The sequence below is a fragment of the Rhinolophus ferrumequinum genome, chromosome 5 (genome assembly GCF_004115265.2).
Source record: "Rhinolophus ferrumequinum isolate MPI-CBG mRhiFer1 chromosome 5, mRhiFer1_v1.p, whole genome shotgun sequence".
Lineage (NCBI taxonomy): Eukaryota > Metazoa > Chordata > Mammalia > Chiroptera > Rhinolophidae > Rhinolophus > Rhinolophus ferrumequinum.
This window is the reverse complement of record NC_046288.1, coordinates 32,305,162-32,325,782: the sequence shown is the minus strand read 5'-3', so window position 1 is coordinate 32,325,782 and position 20,621 is coordinate 32,305,162. Positions and strand designations below refer to the sequence as shown.

Here is a 20,621-nt window from a genome sequence, read left to right as displayed (position 1 = left end):
ATTTTCTGCGGTTTCAGTTACCTGTGGTCAACCGCAGTCCAAAATATTAGATGGAAAATTCCAGAAATAATTCATAAGTTTTAAATTGCATACTGTTCTGAATAGCATGATGACATCTCTTGCTGTCCCATTCCATCCTGCCCAGGACGTGAATCATCTCTTTATCCAGCATATTTACGCGGTATATGCTCTCAGCTCGTTAGTTCACGTAATAGCCATCTTGGTTATCAGATCAACTGTCAGTAATATCACAGTGTTTGTGTTCAAGTAGCCCTTATTTTACTTAATAATGGCCCTAGATGGCGAGAATAGTGATGCTGGTGGTAATTTGGATATACTAAAGAGAAGCCATAAAGTGCTTCCTTAAGTGAAAAGGTATGTACAGTATAATATATTTTGAGAGAGAGATCTCATTCACATAACTTTTATTATTAGTGATTGTTGTAATCTCTTACTGTGCCTAATTTATAACTTAAACTTTGTCATATGTATGTATGTATAGGAAAAGACACAGTATATGTAAGGTTTGGTACTATCTGGTTTCAGGCATCCACTGGGGGTCTTGGAATGTATCCCCTGCAGATAAGGGGGCACTACTATTAAATACTCGTGGAAAATTCTAAAAAAAGAAGTTTGAGCTTTTACTGTAACTTTGTAATAGATGTCAGGATTTTTATCTTCCTGCTTTCATTGTTCTTATGTGTATACTCAATTAAAAATATAAAAGCAGGAAAGAAGAGATGGTTATTTTGCCTTTGAACTTGAACTAAGGTAGAAGGAAATGAACCTTTATTGAACATCTAACATGAGTCAAGGACTGTGCTGAGGGTTTTGCATACATCATCTCATCTAAGTCTTACTTCAGTCTTGTGATGTGTAGAAAGAAAAAGACTAAGGTCACTCAGCAAATAAATGGCAAGTTAGAATTCACCTCACTTCTTTCTTTGCCAGAGGCCTTGTTCTTTGTATATACTGCCCCTTTGAAGGGAGAGTGTGTGTATATATGTATGTTTGTATTTATTCATTTACTTAGTGATTTCTAGGCTGGGCACTGCATTAGACGCTAAGAATATAAAGCGACATCCTTACCTTCATAGAGCTTACCTATGGAAGGAGAGCCAAAGAGTGCTCTATACAATTTGTCTAGATGAAGATAAGTATTTTGAGGAAAAAGGAAGCAAAGAGTAAGGGCAGAGAATACTGGGGCAGATTCTATTTTAGAATAACTGGTCAGGAAAGACTTTTTGATAAGGCAGCGATTGAGCAGAGACTGCAGGGAAGCCAGGCAGGTATCTGGGGCTTGGGTGTTCCAGGTGGAAGAGCAGCAATACAGCATTAAGGCCAGAGTGTGCTTGCCATGTTGCATAGTTCTGAGAGGCAGAGCAATAAACTGACCTTTCTGATCTCTTACATTTTTAGAAGTAACAAAGATCCTTCTGTTTGCTGCGCAAGCATCTCATCACTTAGTACCCCCCGAGGTGAGAACTCTCATTTATTTACTTTTTTCATCACCAAAAAGGATTTGTCCCCAAAAAAGAAAGCATTGCAATTTCGTACCTGCAGACAAAGTGAGCCAGGAGCACACGCGAGTTGAGAAGTCTGAAACCTTCTATCTGGACCTAGTGCATGCATGCGTAACAGTGCCACTATTCAGTGTGTCATGGGGGCTTTTCCCACAGGGATTACTGTTCCTCCTGCCCTCTTTTTTTAAAAGTGAATAGAAAAGACACTAACTTTTAAGGAGATACACACAGAAGTTTAGTTACAGAAAAAAAAAAAAATTTACTATAGAAAGTAAATTTGTTATGGACAAATTGTTGAGAATTCTGATTTTGTTTAATTGCCACATTTTATGATATCAAGAATATAAGTAAATTTATAGTGATTATTTTTCAAAACTGGTAATTCTTTGATTAAAACAGTATTTGGATCATTTTATCCAGGGTCAAAGCCATTTCTTTAATCCATAATGGAAAACAGTATTAAAGGAGAGCAAAATGTAATCTGAGGCTACCCAAGAAGAATGAAACCCAAAATGGAGTATTTGTATCTCTGTCTTCCTCAGTCTTGATTCCTCCAACTCCCAATCCAAAGGTGGCATGCTGTTTTGCCTACTGTGAATAATGTATTGTTCTTCATCCTCAGAGGTCTGAGTGGGCACAGACATTTAACCAGCGCTCTTCTTCCCAATGCAGATCATTCAGTCCTTGCTCATGACTGTGGCCAACAATTTTGTTACCGACAAGAACTCTGGGGAAGTCATGACAGTAGGGTACGTAGAACATGGCTGGAGGCACTGGGTGTGTTTATAATGAACTAGGTTTGCTTTACGTGACCAAGGTACAAGATTTCAGCTGGCAACGTGGCCTCTGGGAAAGCAGTTTAAAATATACTTCAGTCTGCTCAGGAGGTGTTTGGTATTTTGATTTTATTGGTCAGAATTTTGAGGAAGGAGCCAGAGAAAAGATACTTTGTGTCTCTAATCAACATTTTGTTATTTTACTAGCTTTAGTCTTTCAAATGAATGGTTGTTTGGCAATCTAAGCTTTTTTTCTCCTGTCTCCTACCTTAAATTCATCTCTTCCCCTGGAATAAATGATGTGTTATGGAATCACTCTTTAATCCTTAGACAGTTCAGTGGCTCTTTTGATTCCTGCAAAAACACTTAATGACTGTGAGCACAGGTTTCACGATTGTCTAATATGTCCCTATAGCTAAGCAGTATGTTAAGAGCTGCTGTTTATAGAATTATTGCTGGGATAACAGCCCTAAAGACCTTTAACTTTTCTTATTTGACCTAGTTCCTTTTCCCCTTAAAGTTAGGGAGTAAATGCTGCCATTATTTACTTTACAAGGAAGATACTGTTTCTTATTCCATCAGTAGGGGAAATGGTAAGCTGTCTGATATAAAAGCCCTCTAAGGCTGCCCACCCTCACGTTCTTTACCATGCTGCAGTTTTAGACACCTAAGCCCTATGAAACCCAACTACTCTTCCTTCTGGTGTGGTCTTTTTAGGAAATCTTCTTAGGTTGAACCAAATGAAATTGCTGTTTGGAGTTTTTAAATTCACTTTTCCTTTTCTAGAATCAATGCAATAAAAGAGATAACAGCTCGATGTCCTCTAGCCATGACTGAAGAACTTCTCCAAGATCTGGCTCAGTATAAAACACACAAAGATAAGAGTAGGTTGCATATTATTCTTTGTAGACCGAAGAATATAGAGTGATTCATTTTTTATCTCAATAGACTCTTTGCTCTGGGTTTCTAATTAAAGGCACTGTTTTACAGATGTAATGATGTCTGCTAGAACTTTGATTCAGCTCTTCCGAACACTGAATCCTCAGATGTTGCAGAAGAAATTCCGGGTAGGTAAAGCCTGCATATGTTGATGTAAAGGCATGGTTCCAGAAGATGAGAGTAATTTCCTACAGTTTGTGTTTTAGTATTTGTGATGCTTCCATTATGAGGGTTGGAGATATGCGTAGTTTTATTCTTTAAGTTCAAAATACAATTGATTGAATACGATTGCCTTAAGTATTTTGTAGTTGGCACGTGCTCTTTGTTGATGACTGAATCTTCTAGACTAGTCAGGCGGTTTCATCTTGAAAGCTTTTGGCATCATTAACAGGTTGGAATCCCCAAAATCAGTCAGTAGCTGATGCCAGTATTGAACAGGCTGCTCCCCAGCCAGATGCCACCTCTTTGGAGTTGGGAGGAAAGGGAGATGCATGTCTGTGACAGGAAGAGACACGGTGATGTCAAGGCTTAAGAATTGGAACGGTTATTTTCTAATGACTGCCAGTTTCCTGATCAGAGGAGAACAAGGAAAGAGTGGGCAGAGTTCTCGCTGAGGATTTTACTATGAGCCAAGTGGACTGTTACTGTCATTTGATTACTTCCATTTTTTTGTGATTCTCCCTTCGAAATTCATAATCATAGAGAATCCTTTTCATGAATAATGTTTTTCAATCTAAGGACTGTATTTAAAACAATTTTCTTTCCTTTAGGGTAAACCCACAGAGGCCTCAATAGAAGCAAGAGTGCAAGAATATGGAGAATTAGATGCTAAATATTACATTCCAGGAGCAGAAATTCTGGAAGTTGAAAAAGAAGAGAGTGATGAAAACGATGAAGGTTCACATTTTCATTTCACCATTACTCAGGATAAAATCACTCCTGTATCTTTATTGACCTTGAAATCTTTATGCTGCTTGAACATTCATTCAACAGATTTTTATTGAACAATGACTAGTGCCAAACACTGGTAAAAGCATTGCGGAATCAAATGGGCATGGTTCCTGCTCTTAGGGAACTTACATGACAGTGTAGGAGACGTCTTTTCATGTCCTACAGGGTAGCTGCCCCTTATCAAGTGTATGCTGGGCACTTGGGAAAGATAATGGTTTTTTGTTTGTTGTCTAGAAAAAAATGATGAGGATTAGTCCTTAGCAATCCTCCCAAATTCTCCTGTTGAAGGAGAATGCTTGTTAAACTTGTTGAAGAATTCTTGAGGAACTCCATTCTGATTTCTAGGGTTCGCCTTTATTACATCGGTTGCTGAAGTCCTGTCTTCTTCTGTTTCAACAAAGTTTTCTTAAGCATTAGCTGTGGGCTGGTCACTGTCAATGCAACGATGAATGATACGGTTCCTGCCCTTCAGGACCTTTCATAAAGAGCTGAGTAATAAAGTGTTAACAGGATTTATGATTGGAGTGGGACATGAGGTCAGGAGAGAGGTCAGATCTACCTGAGAGGTTCAGAAAAGGCCTCAAGGAGATGGTGACCCATGAACTGTATCTTGAATTGTGAGGAATGGTAGAATAATGGAGATTTTCCAGGCAAACTGTGAGCAAAATCCTGAAGGATTTCAGGAACTATTGTAGTATAGGATACAACGTGGAATATAGCAAAATATCAGACTAGGGATTGAGTTGGGGCCTTGCCATGAGTGATTGTGCATATGCCATACGAAAGAGCTGGGACACTGTCTTGTAGAATATGGGGAACCACTGGAATTGCAGGTATCTGCGATTTTGAAAGCTTACTGGGGTGGCTCCATTCAGAACTCTTAATACCTCTTTATTGAGGTGTCTACAAGATTCTTTTATATCCAGAATCTTCCACCTCAGTTCTCTAAATGACCGTTTCTAACTAGTTTCTAAAAACATGTATTAATATGCTTAGATGAGTTAGATACTTGCTGCATGGCCAAGATAAATGTATAATGCAGTTTCGATGGACAGTTTGGTGGAAAGAACATGGGCTCTAGAGTCAGACACGATTTTCATGATTTCAGTGTAGACTACATTTTCTAACAGTGCGGCTTGGGGCAGGCTACTTAACTCGAGAGTCTGTTCCTCTTCTGTTGATCTGTGAGGGTTAGAAAAAGTGTACAGTTTCGGCTCAGGGTACATACTTGGTCAGTGCTTATTCCCCATTCTTTAATTAAATGGATGTGGCTTACTTAACATAAACATTGCTCAGTTCTTGGTCCGGAGAGCATCTGTTTGAGGTTCCTAACCTTACTTTCCTTTGGTTTGATTTATCTCAACTTACTACGAGTGCTCAGCGTCAGGCGAGCATCCTAACCGTCCCTGTGTGTTTCTCACACAGATGGCTGGGAAAGTGCCAGTCTCGATGAGGAGGCAGCGGACGACGGTGAGTGGGTTGACGTGCACCACTCCTCTGACGAAGAGCAGCAAGAAATCGTAAGTCTCGAGATTTCCCTCTACCAGCACATCGTCGCTCTGCTGTCGATTAAGACTTAATTTACGCTGGGCCTTCGTGGGGGTTAAGTTCTCCCTTGAGCCGGTAGCCATGTAAGCCTTTGTTGTGTGCTCTCAAGTCCAAGAGGCTGAACAGCATGCCCGTGGAGGAGCGGAAAGCCAAAGCCGCAGCTGTCAGCACTAGCCGAGTTTTAACTCAGGAAGACTTCCAGAAAATCCGCCTGGCCCAAATGAGGAAAGAACTCGACGCTGCCCCCGGGAAAGCCCAAAAGAGGAAATATATCGAAATAGACAGTGATGAAGAGCCCAGGTACAACAACACATACACCAGCTTCAGTCAGCTCACATGAATGATAATGAAAGTATTAGGGAAAGGAATTCCACCCTTGTTTCATGTTATATTTATTTCTTCACCCCAGGGGCGAGTTACTTTCTCTTCGGGACATTGAACGTCTTCATAAAAAGCCAAAGTCTGACAAGGAGACAAGACTAGCAACTGCAATGGTGAGTGAGGCATGCCTTTCCCTAGTTCTTTCAACAGAAAGCAAAGGAATGAAATATGACCCAGAACTTGTATGGACACAGAATGGCAGTATTTGACTTTCACATTTTAAATAAAGGTATAATGAACACAGAATAAAATGCACAGATATGAAGTATTCAGTTAGATGAGTAGTAACAACTAGATAGCCATGTAACCACCATCCAAACCTGTTGCAGAGCACAGCAAAGCAGTGTTCCATGTTTGTGGTTTCAGGGAGGTTCCTTACATTTATCAGAGCTGTTAGAAGAGCAGGGGAATGTTTACAGGCATGAATATGAAAAGCCAGAGATGGTTGGAGTCTGCCTCTGGCAAGGACTGTGGCTGTTTGTGATTGCACTCTGCTCATATTTCCAGCCTCATTCTCTGTACCTTTACCTCTTTTAGGCACCATTTCTACTGAAATGATGTGGAGCCACATCATTTGCTCCTCCACACCTTTGCATATACTGTCCCAACTTCCCGAAATGCTGTACCCTTCCTCTCCTACCCCTCACCATGAGTGCCATCATCCTGCAAAAACAGCTGAGGGGTGTCCCTGTCTAGGAAGTTCTTCAGACTTCAGCAGACTGAATTATGACCTTTTCTTCCACTGAGCTCCCCTTGCCCCATTGTACTACACCATAGTCCGTTCTCCCCTGCACTGAGTCACTGGGGAGCAAGGAGGGAGCGCCATTCATGTGTGTCCTTGACATCCAGGAGAGCACATGGCACAGAGGAGATGGCATATTGATTAGATAACTCCTGAAATGTTTCTGTGTGTGTGCTGGTAGGCTGGAAAGACAGACCGAAGAGAGTTTGTGAGGAAGAAAACCAAAATGAATCCATTTTCCAGTTCTACAAATAAAGAGAAGAAAAAACAGAAGAACTTTATGATGATGCGATATAGCCATAATATCCGCTCAAAAAATAAGCGTTCCTTTCGAGAAAAGCAGGTGAGTTCAACTTGAAGCTTGATTGGCTAGAATAGTATTGTTTTTCTAAGACGACTTTTCATTTGGGATGGACTTGGCCTTCTAAAGACCTAGTGTTCTGTGCGTCTTAGGATAAATGGGAAGTGTCACTGGAGAGGTGGGAGGTAGATAGGGCATGGAAATCCTGGACCTGACTTGGTTGGGATTCGTCTTTGTGACCAAAGGGGAGTCTGTTTTTCTCCTCTGTAAATAAGAGGGTGCAGCAAGCTAGATGATCTCTAAGGTCCATTCCCTTGCAAAAATTCTCGGACATTTCTTATGGGAAATATAATAGCAAAATGAACTGAATAAGAATTTTTGAGTGTTTATTATATACTTGATACTTTTTTAAAAAAGCAGTAATTGTGTGGTAATATCTCAGAAACAGTTTTAGTAAAGCAATGAAAACTAAGTAATTCTGTTGCTTTTATCTTTCTATATGTGCTGTTTTGCAAAGTTTTTGTTTATAGGCCATTGGGATTTCATTTTATCCATTTTCAGTCTTGGATTGTTCTGTGTTGGGCTTATTTCAGTAATTCACTGTAGTAAAACAAATTTATGTTTTAATGTCTTCCTCTACTGGGGGTGTACTGGAGTCTAACTGTATTCTGAAAAATCTCCAGGGAATCAGGTCAAGGGTAAAGTTCCCAAATTCTGAACCAGAGTTCCAAAATGCTAGCCAAGGATGGCCCTTCCAGGCCTAACTGTAATGGCCAGCCCTCCAGGGTAGTGCTCTGTGTGGGAACCAAGTCAGTATTAACTGAATTAAGGTGCCCTTTAAAGTTTACCTGTCTGTTTGTGTAATCTCTCTAGTTCTAAGCTGTGTTTAACAACATTATGTAAGTAGTAAAATGACAGCATTTTGAATAGAAGTTGTTGAAATTAAGGGGAAAGAAAAGGTGCCATTTAAGATTTTAAATCTTGCCAATTTAAATTTATAGTTGAATTGATTAATTACATTAGTTTATCTTCACCAGCCCTTTGTAAGAGTTTATGTGTGAGGAAATAACAGTGATAGTTTGTAGGCCTTGCTTCATGAATGAGGTTTTTATGACATTGCTACATTTTAGCTGAGGGTGTCCCTGCACTCCCTACTTCCTGTTTTTTTTAGCATGCCTATTTTTTGCATGATAGAGAAGCCTGGCTTTGTTCCTTGTCAGCATATTAATTAAATCAGCATACAACAATATGAACAGGTACTGTGATCAAACCAATTTTACAGATCAGAAAATAAGACATTTATAGATGAGTGTGAGAAGTACCTCCTTAGCCATAGAAATTAGGTTAAAATGAACTGGTTATTTTTTACCTCTACCTTAAGTGTTCCAGTTACTCTGCCTGTCTATAAAGAAATACCAAGGCCTGGGTATGAGCTAAAGGCAAGGAGTCAATAACTTAAAATCATAAAATTTAAACCTTTAGACATAGAGCCAGGAAGCTCCTCTCCCCCTACCCCCATCCCCACTCCCCTCCAGAAAAAAGAAATGAACACACATCTTGTCAAAATTCAAAAGTCAGAGATCTTAAACAGTTCTCAGGAATCAAAGAGTGGTGTTTGGGAATTAATGGAATAGTAGCCATCACACACTTAAGGTGTATATTGACCTTAGTTATCTTTTCTAAGGGCTTTCATAGGTTCACTTTGAACATTGGTCCTTCTGTCTTCTTTTTCTCCAGATCTTAAGTTCTTCATTTTCAAATTTAGGAACCTAGCTCCTGTGGATATGGGAGGACTCCAGGGGATTAAAGCCTGGAACCAGTTCAAGTAGAATACATAATTCACTACTGTCATCTTACATACATCCAACACAAAATTAAACAAGTTACAAATTAGCCCATAGTAGTTTTGACTTAAACCACAGTTGTCAGGTTTTGATTCTGAGTTAATTTCTTCATACTTGAGTCATTATAAATATTAAGTGTTAGTATTTGCTCACTGTAAAATTTTCTTAGTTCATTTACTGCATTAAACAAATGCATTTGAAAATCTGCAAATAAGGGAACATTTTTCTGTTCCCATTTGTACATTATAGAGTTACCTTAAATCTACACAAGTGCTGAATACTGTTTAAAAATCTTTAAATGGTCCATGTGTGCTATATTTAGTAGAATACATGTGGTCTTGGAAAAGGTGATTGTGAAAACCACAACTCTAGGCTATTGAGAGCTGTATGGACCAGAGAAGTCCCATATATTCCTGCAGACTGCATTCTCCAGTCCCTGTATTCTATAGCTGTTCCTGTTTTGAGCTTTTGTCCCAAGAGATGGGAACAGGAGTCAAGAGCTTTGCCTATTTTCCTTTCTAGTAGTAGGGAGACCCCAGCCTGGTTACAGATTTGATCTGTTTTTGGAAGATTTCACTATTTGTAGTTTTTCAGGATGATTTATTAACTTAGTGATTCCATTTTGGTACACTTCCATATAACCAAATTAGTATTATGGGGTACCCAAGTGTTACCATGTTGAGATGTATTTTTTTTTATCTTGTAGTTGGCGCTACGAGATGCACTTTTGAAAAAGAGAAAAAGAATGAAGTAACCTGGACAAGCAAGTTTCCCGTTCCAAGGAGAATGCTGAATTTATGTCATTTCTCTGAAAATGAGTAAATCAAGAATATTAATTTAAAAGCCCAGAAGCACTATATTGTGAAAACCAAAGTAAATTTGGTAGCAGTTTGGTGTTTTTATTTTGGATGTGGGTGATGGTGGGAGTGTTTGAAACGTAAGTAGTAGTGGTCTTGTAAAATCGTTCTCATTTAGCGTTCATGCAAAGAGGAAATTATTGAGTGCCTACTAATTGTCACTATAGATATAAAAATAACCATAACCCGTCACTCAAGGCATTCACGGACTGTTTGGGGGATGTGTGCACAGGTGTGTATATGTGTATTTACCATGCAGTGTAAATAGTTCTCTAGTAGAGATAGGTCCCTATTTCTGTGGGGTCACAGAGGCCCTACAGACTTACTCTCCAGGGGATGTGAGTTTCCTATTCTTTTAAAACAGGACAATGTTACAAGAGTAAGAGGTTCTTACTTGTAAATAGGCTTACCTGCTAAAAACAGGTCCCTGCTGTACAGATTTTGGGTAGACAATTTAGCTTTTTTAGTCCATCCAAAAGTTATAAATATTTTTTTGAATGCCAGATAAAAACCTCATTTTTTAAATTGCCTTAAGTATAATAGTAATCTTGGAGTGTATTTAGATCATCATTTAGGTTGCTCACTGTTCCATAGAGGAAAACGAAATGAAATTGGTTTCCTTAGCCTTTTTCACCTTGTAGTATTTTTAGCCCACTGTTGGCCTTGTGTCCTAAAAGCTTTCTAATATCTAATAGATACTCTTGTATGTGTTGAGTGGCTGTGTTGGTCTCTCTTCCCTACCTATGCTTGAGTAAATTTCAGGGGACACAAAAGCCGTGGTCTCTCTCTTTGCAAGTTGTTGCATTTTGAAAGCTTGGTGTCTTTTACCTCAGATTTCTTAGATTATCTTGTGGTAGATGAGAAAATTGCTCTATATTACTTTAAAGTAAAAAGTAATTTTCTGCCCACTCAGAATTAGAAAGCAGCTTCCAAAACCACTTTTCTTATTCTCTTTCCAGTGTCTTCTGTTCACTTTCTGAGTTCAACTTCAGTTTTATTTGAATGAAACTTTGTGACTTTCCCCAAGATGCCCCAGAGCACTGGGGATTGCTTGTGAAGAACATAAGGTGTAATGATTAAATTGCACTGGCCTGGTGAGGGGAGCTCTCAGAGCCAACCCCAGCAACCTCAGTGTTTCACAGAAAGTGTCTGATGCAAATTTGAATGTTTCAGACCGAAAACTGCTCTTTTTTTCTTCTTCTTCTTTTTGCATTTTCGAACTGAGTAGTTCCCCATGTGTCTAGCTCAAGAGAGGTAAATAAAATTCAGAATGGCGTAGCAACTAAGTCCACAGCTTTGCCGCATGAATTGTGATGGTGCCTAGAAATTTCGTCCTTCGCTAGACTGCCCCATCCCACTTAGATGGCAAGAGGCCAAAGTCCAGTCTGTGTTCTGACTTGTGTTCTACTGTGGCTTCACACTGCTCTTAACTGAGGTTTACATGCAAGATAGAAAAATACCTGGCTTACATGGGTGCAGTCTTAACTGTTTTATTTCTTTAACCCCACAGTATTTTAGTTCTGATTCCTTTTATTATTTTGTGACTCTCTTGAGAATATTTTCTGTTTACTGTAAATTTGAAGATCAGATCCTCATAACGTTGGATGCTGCCAGCAAAGGCAGAGTGACCTTCCAGGGTGACTTGTACCTTGAAGAAGTCACCAGGGTCTCAACTTCAGCTTTTCAGTCTCAAATTTTTGTCAACACCAAGAATGGATCCATTTCTGGGATGAACTCACACTAAGTTCATAATACATATAAAGTGATGTATAAACCTAGAACACTGATGTACAATTATGTAGGTGATCTTAGCAAGTTCCAGTAGAAAATAAGCTATATAACAGGCAGTCTGTTCCCTGCCATATCCCCAGTGCTCAGCAAACATTTAAAACACGATTTAGTCCCTGTCTATTTTCTCTCTGTAAATATAATACAACCTACCTCACTGATTGTTTTGAGAATTTTGAGAACTAATGTTTATAAGCACTTAGCATGGTATTTGCCACAAAGTAAGCATTCCGCAAATTTCTCATCAAGTATTAGATATCTATTAAGTTTTTATTTTATCTTTTGCTTAATTTACTTGAAATGACAATTGCAGTTACTACAAGTATTTGTTTTACTCCTCATTCATGTGGGAGGGAACTAGTTGGAAATACACAAATGTATATTGAATGCTCACTATGTGCAAAGCTCTCTGCTAGGTATTATGTGGGTTGTTCCTTCAGGTAGAAACTATAAATCCAGCGGAGGAAGTAGACTTACAAAATGACTATAACACAAGGCCGCTTATAGAGTGATCAGAAAAGGCACAGCCTAGGGCTGGGGGCATCCTGACGAAGGGGCAGTTCAACTGGCAGGAGGGTGAAATGCCTGTTTGCTGACAAACATGCTTGGGATGCATGGGGCAGTGTAGGGAATATATTCCTGAATCATGAAAGAAAACGTTATGGTTTAAAAGTTGGTACAGTTTTTTAAAGGTTTTGGTTAACGTAAATTTTTTCATTGTTTCATATTCTAACTCTGAAAATTTGTAATCTATTAATATGTAAAGTGTTATGTGGCATCTCTGTTCACCGGAATGTTTAATCAGTTGGAATATTCTGTTCTTCAAACTACTTTGGAGAAACACTTTTTAAAACTGTTCTACCAAATGACACCCTTGCATTATGTAAAAATAAAACTGAAAATTAACTATTGCTTACATAAGTTTAGAGTGTATTATGTGCGATTTTAAAAAGATAATGAATATGAATAGGAAGGTAAGATGCTGACATGGAGCCTTTTCTCTTTTATAATGAAATAACCTTTTCTCTCCTAGTACGTATAGTCTTTGGTCTGCATTTGCTAGCAAGAAGAAAGCACAGCTAATTGTGTACTATTTAAATACATACATTTGTATAGGGCACTCCTTATGTGGTAATCTTATTTCCTTCCACAGATTCTGTTTTCATTGTTTTGTGAATTCAATCTCAATGTGGAAATGATTAATATATGATTTGTCCATATGATGGAATATTATACAGCCATTAAAATGTTTATAATAGGAAATGCTTATAAATGAAAAGAACAAAGTACAAAAGGTTATAGTATAATAAATTACCTGTGAGAAAATGGGACATAATAAAAGCCCAAGAGGAAATACACCAAATGTTACACTTGTTTTTCTTTGGTGTTGGGATCATGTGTGAGGTTTTTTTTCTTTCTACTTTCGAATCTTTCTACTTTCAAAAAACAGTGTACGTGTTTTTACTTACGTCATTGTATAAGAAACAAAATATTTGAGGCCAGGAAATAAAGGTGCCTTAAAACTCACTCTTGTGAAATTATTTAAATTAGAGAGAAATGTACTTAAACCAAGGCAAGGATCGGTGTGGAAATATGCCAGAGGAGTTGTGGTCTCGCCTTCTTAACTACTCTTCCACTTGTTTCCTGGCGGGGTGCTAGATGGGACCCTCTTCTAGCCAGCAATACCAGATGTTAGCAAAAGTGCTCAGTTAGCACCATCTTTAGGGAAAATAATTTGTGATGTGCACCAAGAGCCTAAAAATTAGTCGGAACCTTTGACTCAAACCTACTTCTGAGAGTCTCATCATAGAAAAGGGTCCAAAATGTGGCAAGAGATGTGTTTGTTCTGCTGCAAGTAATAGAATATATGTCTAAAAATAGACTAACCAAATTGGCGTGAAAAGTCTGGAAGTAGCCAGTTGCTGGTTTGCCCAGTGATGCCCTCAGGATCTTGGCTACTTTTCTGCTTTGTCATTCTTAGTGTGTGGAAGCCAGGCTCTGGATTCAAATGCTGTTTCTGACACAGCTGCAGGGACACAGGCAAGTTAACAATGGAGATGATACCTTTACCTTCATAGAATTTCTTCTGTGTTTAAGGCAACTAGAAGGGGCATTGCAACATCTATGCCTTTTACTAGGAAAGCAGAAGCTTTCACAGTAACCCTGTAACAGCCTTCCCTTAGGTTTCATTAGCCAGAAACGGGTCACACGCCTACCCTACAAGTAGGATTATTAGCTTCTCAGCTTAGATGCATCATAACCCAACAGAACTGGGCTTCTGTTAGCAAGGAAGAGAAGGAAATGGATTTTGGATAGGCAGCTAGCAATGCTTACCACAAGCTGTAGGAAAATAGTAATTGCAACATAATTTATAGTGGCAAAAAATGAGTGCAAGAAAATATAGGAAGAGTTAAGCAACTTGGGATATAGTTACTAGATGGAATATTCCACCATTAAAAAAGTCAGTTAAAAAGGTAAATAATGTGGAAAAGGTTATGCTATTATTTTCAAAAGTAAAGTATAAAATGGTTTTAAGACACTTTTTTCATATTTTTAGTTGATGGGATGTGTCTCAAAATTTTTGCAACCAAATGAGACTTGACAATAGTTGTCATTGCCTGCACATTCACAAACTTCATCTGAAAATCTTAGGTTGACATTTACTAAGATCAAGCAAGGACCAGCATCAAAATTTGCAAGAGGGAAGTCAGTAGCTTGTAAGGAAATTCCAGAAAAAAAATAGATGTATTTTGAATTTTTTAATTTTTTACTGATGTGTAATATATACATAAAAGTACAAGTACCATTAAGCTCACTGAATTTTCACAAGTTGAATACATCCCTGTTATCAGCACCCAGACCAAGAAACAAAACCTTACCAACACCTTGGAAGCCCTCCTATGAGTGGAGAAGAAATGTTGCATCACCGAAGTTAATGGCACAGAGAGTGACGTGTGGAAAAACATGGGCATCCATGATGCCAAGTCAAACAGGACGATTCAGGAGAGTCCAATTTTGAATGCAACGAAGCTTATGTGATAACCAGTTTGTTTCACTTTTTGAAACATGTACAAGAGTAAATATGACTTAAATATAATAGACTTGAGAGGTCTTGATATATTTTTTTTTCAAATCCAGTAAAAAAACATTGTGGCAGCAAGCTTTTCTTGGAGATACATAAAATAATGGTGCTTCTTACAGCTTACAATTTTGTAAATATAGTAGGCATATGAAAATAGTAGCTTGGTTTGTGTGGTGGGTATATACTCGTAGCTGATTTGGGTTTCTTTTTCTGTACATATTAAGTATGTATTACGGTTCTCCAGAGAAGTAGAACCAATAGAAGTGAGATGATAGAGATAGATGATAGATGGATAGATTGATTGATTGATAAATAAGGAATTGGTTCATTGGTCACAAACTGGGGAACAGGAAAGGTGGTGGTGTAATTCAGTCCGAGACTGAGGGCTAGAACCAGGACTGCGAGTTCCCAGGTCAGAAGAAGATGGTTGTCTCAGCTCAAGGGAAAAGAGCAAATTTGTCCTTCCGCTGGCCTTTTCTATTCAGGCCCTCAAGGGATCAGATGAGGCCTGCCCACACTAGTGAGAGTGATCTTCCTTAGTCTACGAAAATGTCTCTTCTAGAAAGACCCTCCCAGACACACTCAGAAATAATGTGATATTTAGATGGTAATATTCCATTCTACTTAGCTATCTGGACATCCCTTAGCCCAATCACATTGCCACGTAAAATTAACCATCACAAAACATTTTGTAATGCTGCTATAAAACGTCAAACATCTAAAAAAAAAATCTAAAACATTACTTCCAGTTCCATTCTTAGCAAGATCCTGTTTTGTAGTACCTGCTATTTCTAATATCTAAATTAATATCAAATCCAGGAGGGCTTTAAAAGGGAATTTGACCAAGTGGAAAGGTAAACTATGGACAAAATGGGAACCTAATTCTAGAAAATGTTACAAAAGGGGAAGTTGAAAAGAATGATATGAATAAATTATATTTCACTTTTGGTTTTAAGGATATGTAAATCTTCCTCTTAAAATTTTTATAAAATTTTAATATTTTAATTGTAATATTTTTGAACATACAGAAAAATGTAGAAAATAAACATATCAATCTCTCAGATTTACTCAATGTTAATTTTTACCATACTCTTTTTTATTTTAAAGAGAACTAAATATAAAGTCCCCCTCAGCCATTTTTCCTTCCACCTCTAAAATCGATGCCTATCATTCCTTTAGTTATTTTTGCTTTTACTACATTTGTGCATGTTTATGTATATATGTGTATATATGTATATGGTAGACGGTATCATTTAGTATCTTAACATTTTTTAAAATGGTATTATATATGTTTTGTTGACTATGTAACTCAACATTAGATTCTTGATATTCTTTCATTTTAACTGTTGTATAGTTTTCCATTGTTTATTCATAAATCCATACTTTATCATTACCCTACTGAAGAACAGTTAGATGGTTCCCACTTTTTCACTACTTAAAAATCTCGCCCCAATAAATGTCTTTGTACATATCTCCTTGGGTATATGTTTTAGAGTTTTTCCTTTGTCCACAGTTTACATAGAAACCTAGAAATGGAATTCCTGGGTCGTAGGGTCCATGTTTCTTCAACTTTACTAGGCAATGCTAAATTGCACATTCCTACCAATAGTCATGAGTTCCTTTTTCAGCACATCCATGTCAATGCTTGGTGTTACTAGACTGAAACTTCAGACAATCTGTTCGTGATACGGTTTCATTGTTTTAGTGTGCATTTTAGTGATTAACAGTGAGGTTGAGATTGCTTCACATGGTTTTTGCTATTTGATTTTCCTCTTTTTATAGCCATTTGTTCTTTTTTCTTTTTCCTTATTGATTTGTAGAGGGTCTTTACATATTCTGGATACTAATTCTTTGTCAATTACTTATGTTGCAAGTATCTCCACAGGTGAGTAATGCCATCTCTGTGATAAACTAAGTTCCCATATATATTTTGGATCTGGGAACTTTTACAACCAGCCCTACGTCCTTTTTATTTTTTAAATAGATTTTTTAGAGCAGTTTTAGGTCCACAGCAAAAATGAGCAGAATGTAGATAGAGTTCCTACATACAGGAGTACCCCCTGCTCCCCACCTCCTTTGTATAGCATCTCCCATATCCCTCGCCAGAGTGGTACATGTGTTACAATTGATGAACCTACATTGACACTCGTTATCACCAAAAGTCCATAGTTTACATTAGGGTTCACTCTTGATGTTGAATGTTCTAGGGGTTTGGACAAATGTGTAACGACATGTATCTATCATTGTAATATTGTACAAGATAGTTTCATTGACCTAAAATTTCTCTGCCTTACCCTCTCTTACCCCTGAGAACCACTGATATTTTTACTTTTTAAAAAATTTTGCCTTTTCCATAGTGTCACAGAGTTGGATTCCTAACAGTACGTAGCCTTTTTTTTTTTTTTTAATTTTATTGGGGAATATTGGGGAACTGTGTTTCTCCAGGGCCCATCAGCTCCAAGTTGTCCTTTAATCTAGTTGTGGAGGGCGCATCTCAGCTCCAAGTCCAGTTGCCGTTTTCAATCTTTAGCTGTAGGGAGCGCAGCCCACCATCCCATGAGGGAATTGAACTGTGGCAGTTTTCAAATGTATCCACATATTCTTGTGGATTGAACTGGCCACCTTGTTGTTGAGAGCAGCTCCCCACGCTATAACCAACTGAGCCATCGGGGGTCCCAGTATGTAGCCTTTTCAGGTTGGCTTCTTTCACTTAGTAAGATGCATTTAAGGTTTTTCCATGTCTTTTCATGGTGGGCTCACTCATCTCTTTTTAGTGTTGAATAATATTCCATTGTCTAGACAAAGTCGCCTAATGCATTGCTCAAAACATCCCCAACGTTAAGAGTGCATGACTGTATTAGCAAGAAGCCTCAGTTCCTTTCTGGCTCTTGGTAAAAGGTCTCAGTTCCTCAAGTTAGGGACCCTTTCCATAGGACTTCCTTCCTTAGTGACCTCAGAACATGACAGATGGTTCCCTTCAGAATGAGCAATCCAACAGAGTGCAAGGAGGAGGCCACAATATCTTTTGTGACCTAGTCTTAGAAGTCAGACAGCATCACGTTGGCTATATTCTATTCATTAGGAGCAAGACAGTATAGCCCACAGTCGGGTGGTTGGGGCGGCGGTGCGGTGCATAGGGAGAATTAGTCTCTACCATTGGAAGGAAAGAGTATTGAAGAATATGTGGCTACATTTGAAAACTGCCACACTGCTTTTAAATTGAACAAAATGAGATGCCAGCAATAAAAAACGTGATACCCCATGTTTTTAATACAAATCATCTACCTTCTTGCAATCCCCTCAGAAGTAGTCTTTAAACTGGAGGCTCTGGTCCATAGATAAGCCATGAAATCAATGCATAGCATCTCTGAAATATGCACAGCATAGAAGCAGCAGAAAGGAGAGGGCTCAGAGTTTTGCAGTTTCCGATCTCCTTTTTAATCTTTGTTTTAAATTGTCCCATAACATATCTATAGTAGAGGAATAATAGATTATATAAAAATTACATTTAGCTCAGCCTAATTGTGAATAACACCTGTTTTACCACACTGTAGATTTGATCACTCAATACATTTTATCATGGTTGTTTTAAAAATATTGTATTTGGACCTTTTGCTAGATAGGGCTGGTTGGGTCCTGTTAGTGCAAAGGTGACACACTTCATTCCGACTTTTTTATACTTTCACATCTGGAGATCTTCGTTATTTCTCTAAGCTCTTCTACCTAGATACGTAAGCCTGGGCATTTCCTACAACCCAGTTGGTTGGGTTTTTTCTCTCTCCTTCAACTCAGCAGCATGAGTGTGGATGTGGCTTGTTTCCAAAGCCCGCCTTGCCCCGAAGCATCCAATTCTAGGCAAGCTTCCAACTCAGGGAAGAAAATTATGCATCCTTGCAAATGTCATCTGCTGAGACACTCCACACAGAGACCGTCTCTCCTCTTCCTTCCTCCATGGATCTGCTTATTCAAAACAGCCCTGATTCTTCCACCAGTCCCAGCATAGTACTACCCACTTCTGTAGAGAACAGCACAGGGAAGAAGGAAGAGAAGGTCCAGGTCAAGAAACAGAATCCATCTTCTCACAGACCTAGCTCTGTGTACTCAGAGATTTCAGAGACAGAAATATCTCAGCCTCCAGCAAATGCAAGAACTTTCCAACATCCTGAACCTTAGCTACAAACAGATTAAGACCTGGTTCCAGAACCAGAGAATGAAATGTGAGAGGTGGCAGAAATACAACTGACCAAAGAATAGCAACTTTATGATTCAGGAACAGGAAACTTATTTTTCTACTCTTTCAATGACTTTTTAGTTTTGTCCGTTGTTGAAGCATACAGCCCCAGCCACAGACAATTCTGATTTCCTTGTACCCTTTCAGTTAACCCACCATTCTCTTTCAGAAGGGCTCAGCAACTGCAGAGTACTTGGGCCTTTCTTCCGGTCACCAGGGATGCCTGGTGAATGCTTCTGGAAACTTTTCAGTGTGGAGCAACCAGACCTGCAGTAACCCAACTTAGAACAACCACTCCTGGAACAGCCAATCTTGGAGCTACCATTCCTGGAACAGTCAGACTTGCTGCCACCAAGCCTGGAATAACCAGTCTTGGAACAACCAGGCCTGGAGCAATCAGTTCTACAGCTATGAGGAGAAATCCTTCCGCCCCAGATCCAGTTCCAACAAAATTGACTTGTTAGTAGTGATTTGGAGGCCACTTTGGAAACTTCTGGGGAAAGCTATGATGTGATACAGCAAACCCATAAGTGTTGTATAATAGTATCCAGCAAATCATGGATTTATTCCCAACTTACTCCATGAACATACAGCCTGATGATGTGTGACAATGGGTATATTATTCAATCAATTTGGGCAGTGGCCGTATCACTTCTAGGATTTTTCTATGTATCTCTGCCTTGATATCCTGGTTCTTTTTCATTACGCCTATTGTGTCAATTTGGAGGGGTGGGAGTGGGGTATGACTGGAGTATAATCAGAGGTTTCTGTAGCCTTTCTGTAAACAAAATGATAAAAAGATGTCTCTGGCTATAGACAACTAGATATAATAACATTTTGTATAGTTTTAGGACCTAGAATCTTATCTTGAGAATAGAAAGTACGTAGAAGTATAAAGATGTGTGATGAAGGATTATTCATATTTTCTGGGGATGGGAGGCTTGTTAAAAAACCTCAACTCGGGTGAGAGGTTAATAAGCTATAATATAATGTGCTTCATTGATTTCCTCTGCCTCTTTTCCTGTTTTACTATAACCCCTAATTTGTTTATTACTTAAGTATTTGTAAAAGATGTTTTTGTACTTTGCTGTAGCATGATGATAGTAGCAGTTTGGCTGGTTGGTTTATAAGTTTAAGTACAAAAAAAATAAAACGTCTATTTTACCTTTAAAAAAATCTTGTATTTGTTTTTAATTTTTGTCTTTTTAATATCAGTCTTGAAGTGACTGGAAGTCACTTTTTTTTTTTTTTTTTTTTAATGCAAGTACACCTCTTTAAACTCAGCTAATCTGTTTGCTGCCTTGGCAATTCTCTCAATGCACAAGTGGCTTAAGCAGACAACTGCTGTTAATCAGGCTTTGCAAATGAACAAATTAAAACCTGGGTTTGAGATTTTATGCAACGACCAAGAAGAAGCAGAATCAGGCTTGAAACTAGCTCAGTAACATGCAGGCCATAAAAATGTGGGTGGGGGATGGGGGAAGAGGAAGGGAAACGGCGATAATGATGGTGTATTCTATTTGACAAGGGGAGGAAAAAACCCTGAAAAAAATGAACTTTCCAAATTTCCTCTACACGTGGACTCTATTTTACCTACGGACGATTGTGCTAACCATCAAGAATGTCCCAGCCTTACTAAGTCATCCTAAGACTTACAA

The 20,621-nt window shown here is 38.5% G+C and overlaps 1 protein-coding gene and 1 pseudogene across 2 annotated transcripts in view; both read left to right on the top strand.

The window, feature by feature from the left end:
• The window catches only part of SDAD1 (SDA1 domain containing 1), a 29,732-nt gene extending 16,577 nt beyond the window's left edge, over positions 1–13,155 (top strand). For both annotated transcript variants that reach the window (XM_033106388.1, XM_033106389.1), the window contains 10 exons: positions 1,420–1,478; positions 2,196–2,272; positions 3,086–3,183; positions 3,290–3,366; positions 4,009–4,135; positions 5,615–5,709; positions 5,847–6,037; positions 6,147–6,231; positions 7,042–7,203; positions 9,712–13,155. In XM_033106388.1, coding sequence (XP_032962279.1) covers positions 1,420–1,478; positions 2,196–2,272; positions 3,086–3,183; positions 3,290–3,366; positions 4,009–4,135; positions 5,615–5,709; positions 5,847–6,037; positions 6,147–6,231; positions 7,042–7,203; positions 9,712–9,759 — 1,019 coding nt within the window. In that variant the 3' untranslated portion in view covers positions 9,760–13,155. The remainder of the gene's footprint in view (positions 1–1,419; positions 1,479–2,195; positions 2,273–3,085; positions 3,184–3,289; positions 3,367–4,008; positions 4,136–5,614; positions 5,710–5,846; positions 6,038–6,146; positions 6,232–7,041; positions 7,204–9,711) is intronic.
• Positions 13,156–18,528: 5,373 nt separating this feature from the next.
• Positions 18,529–19,571, top strand: LOC117022618 (homeobox protein NANOG-like; annotated as a pseudogene).
• Positions 19,572–20,621: the final 1,050 nt, after the last annotated feature.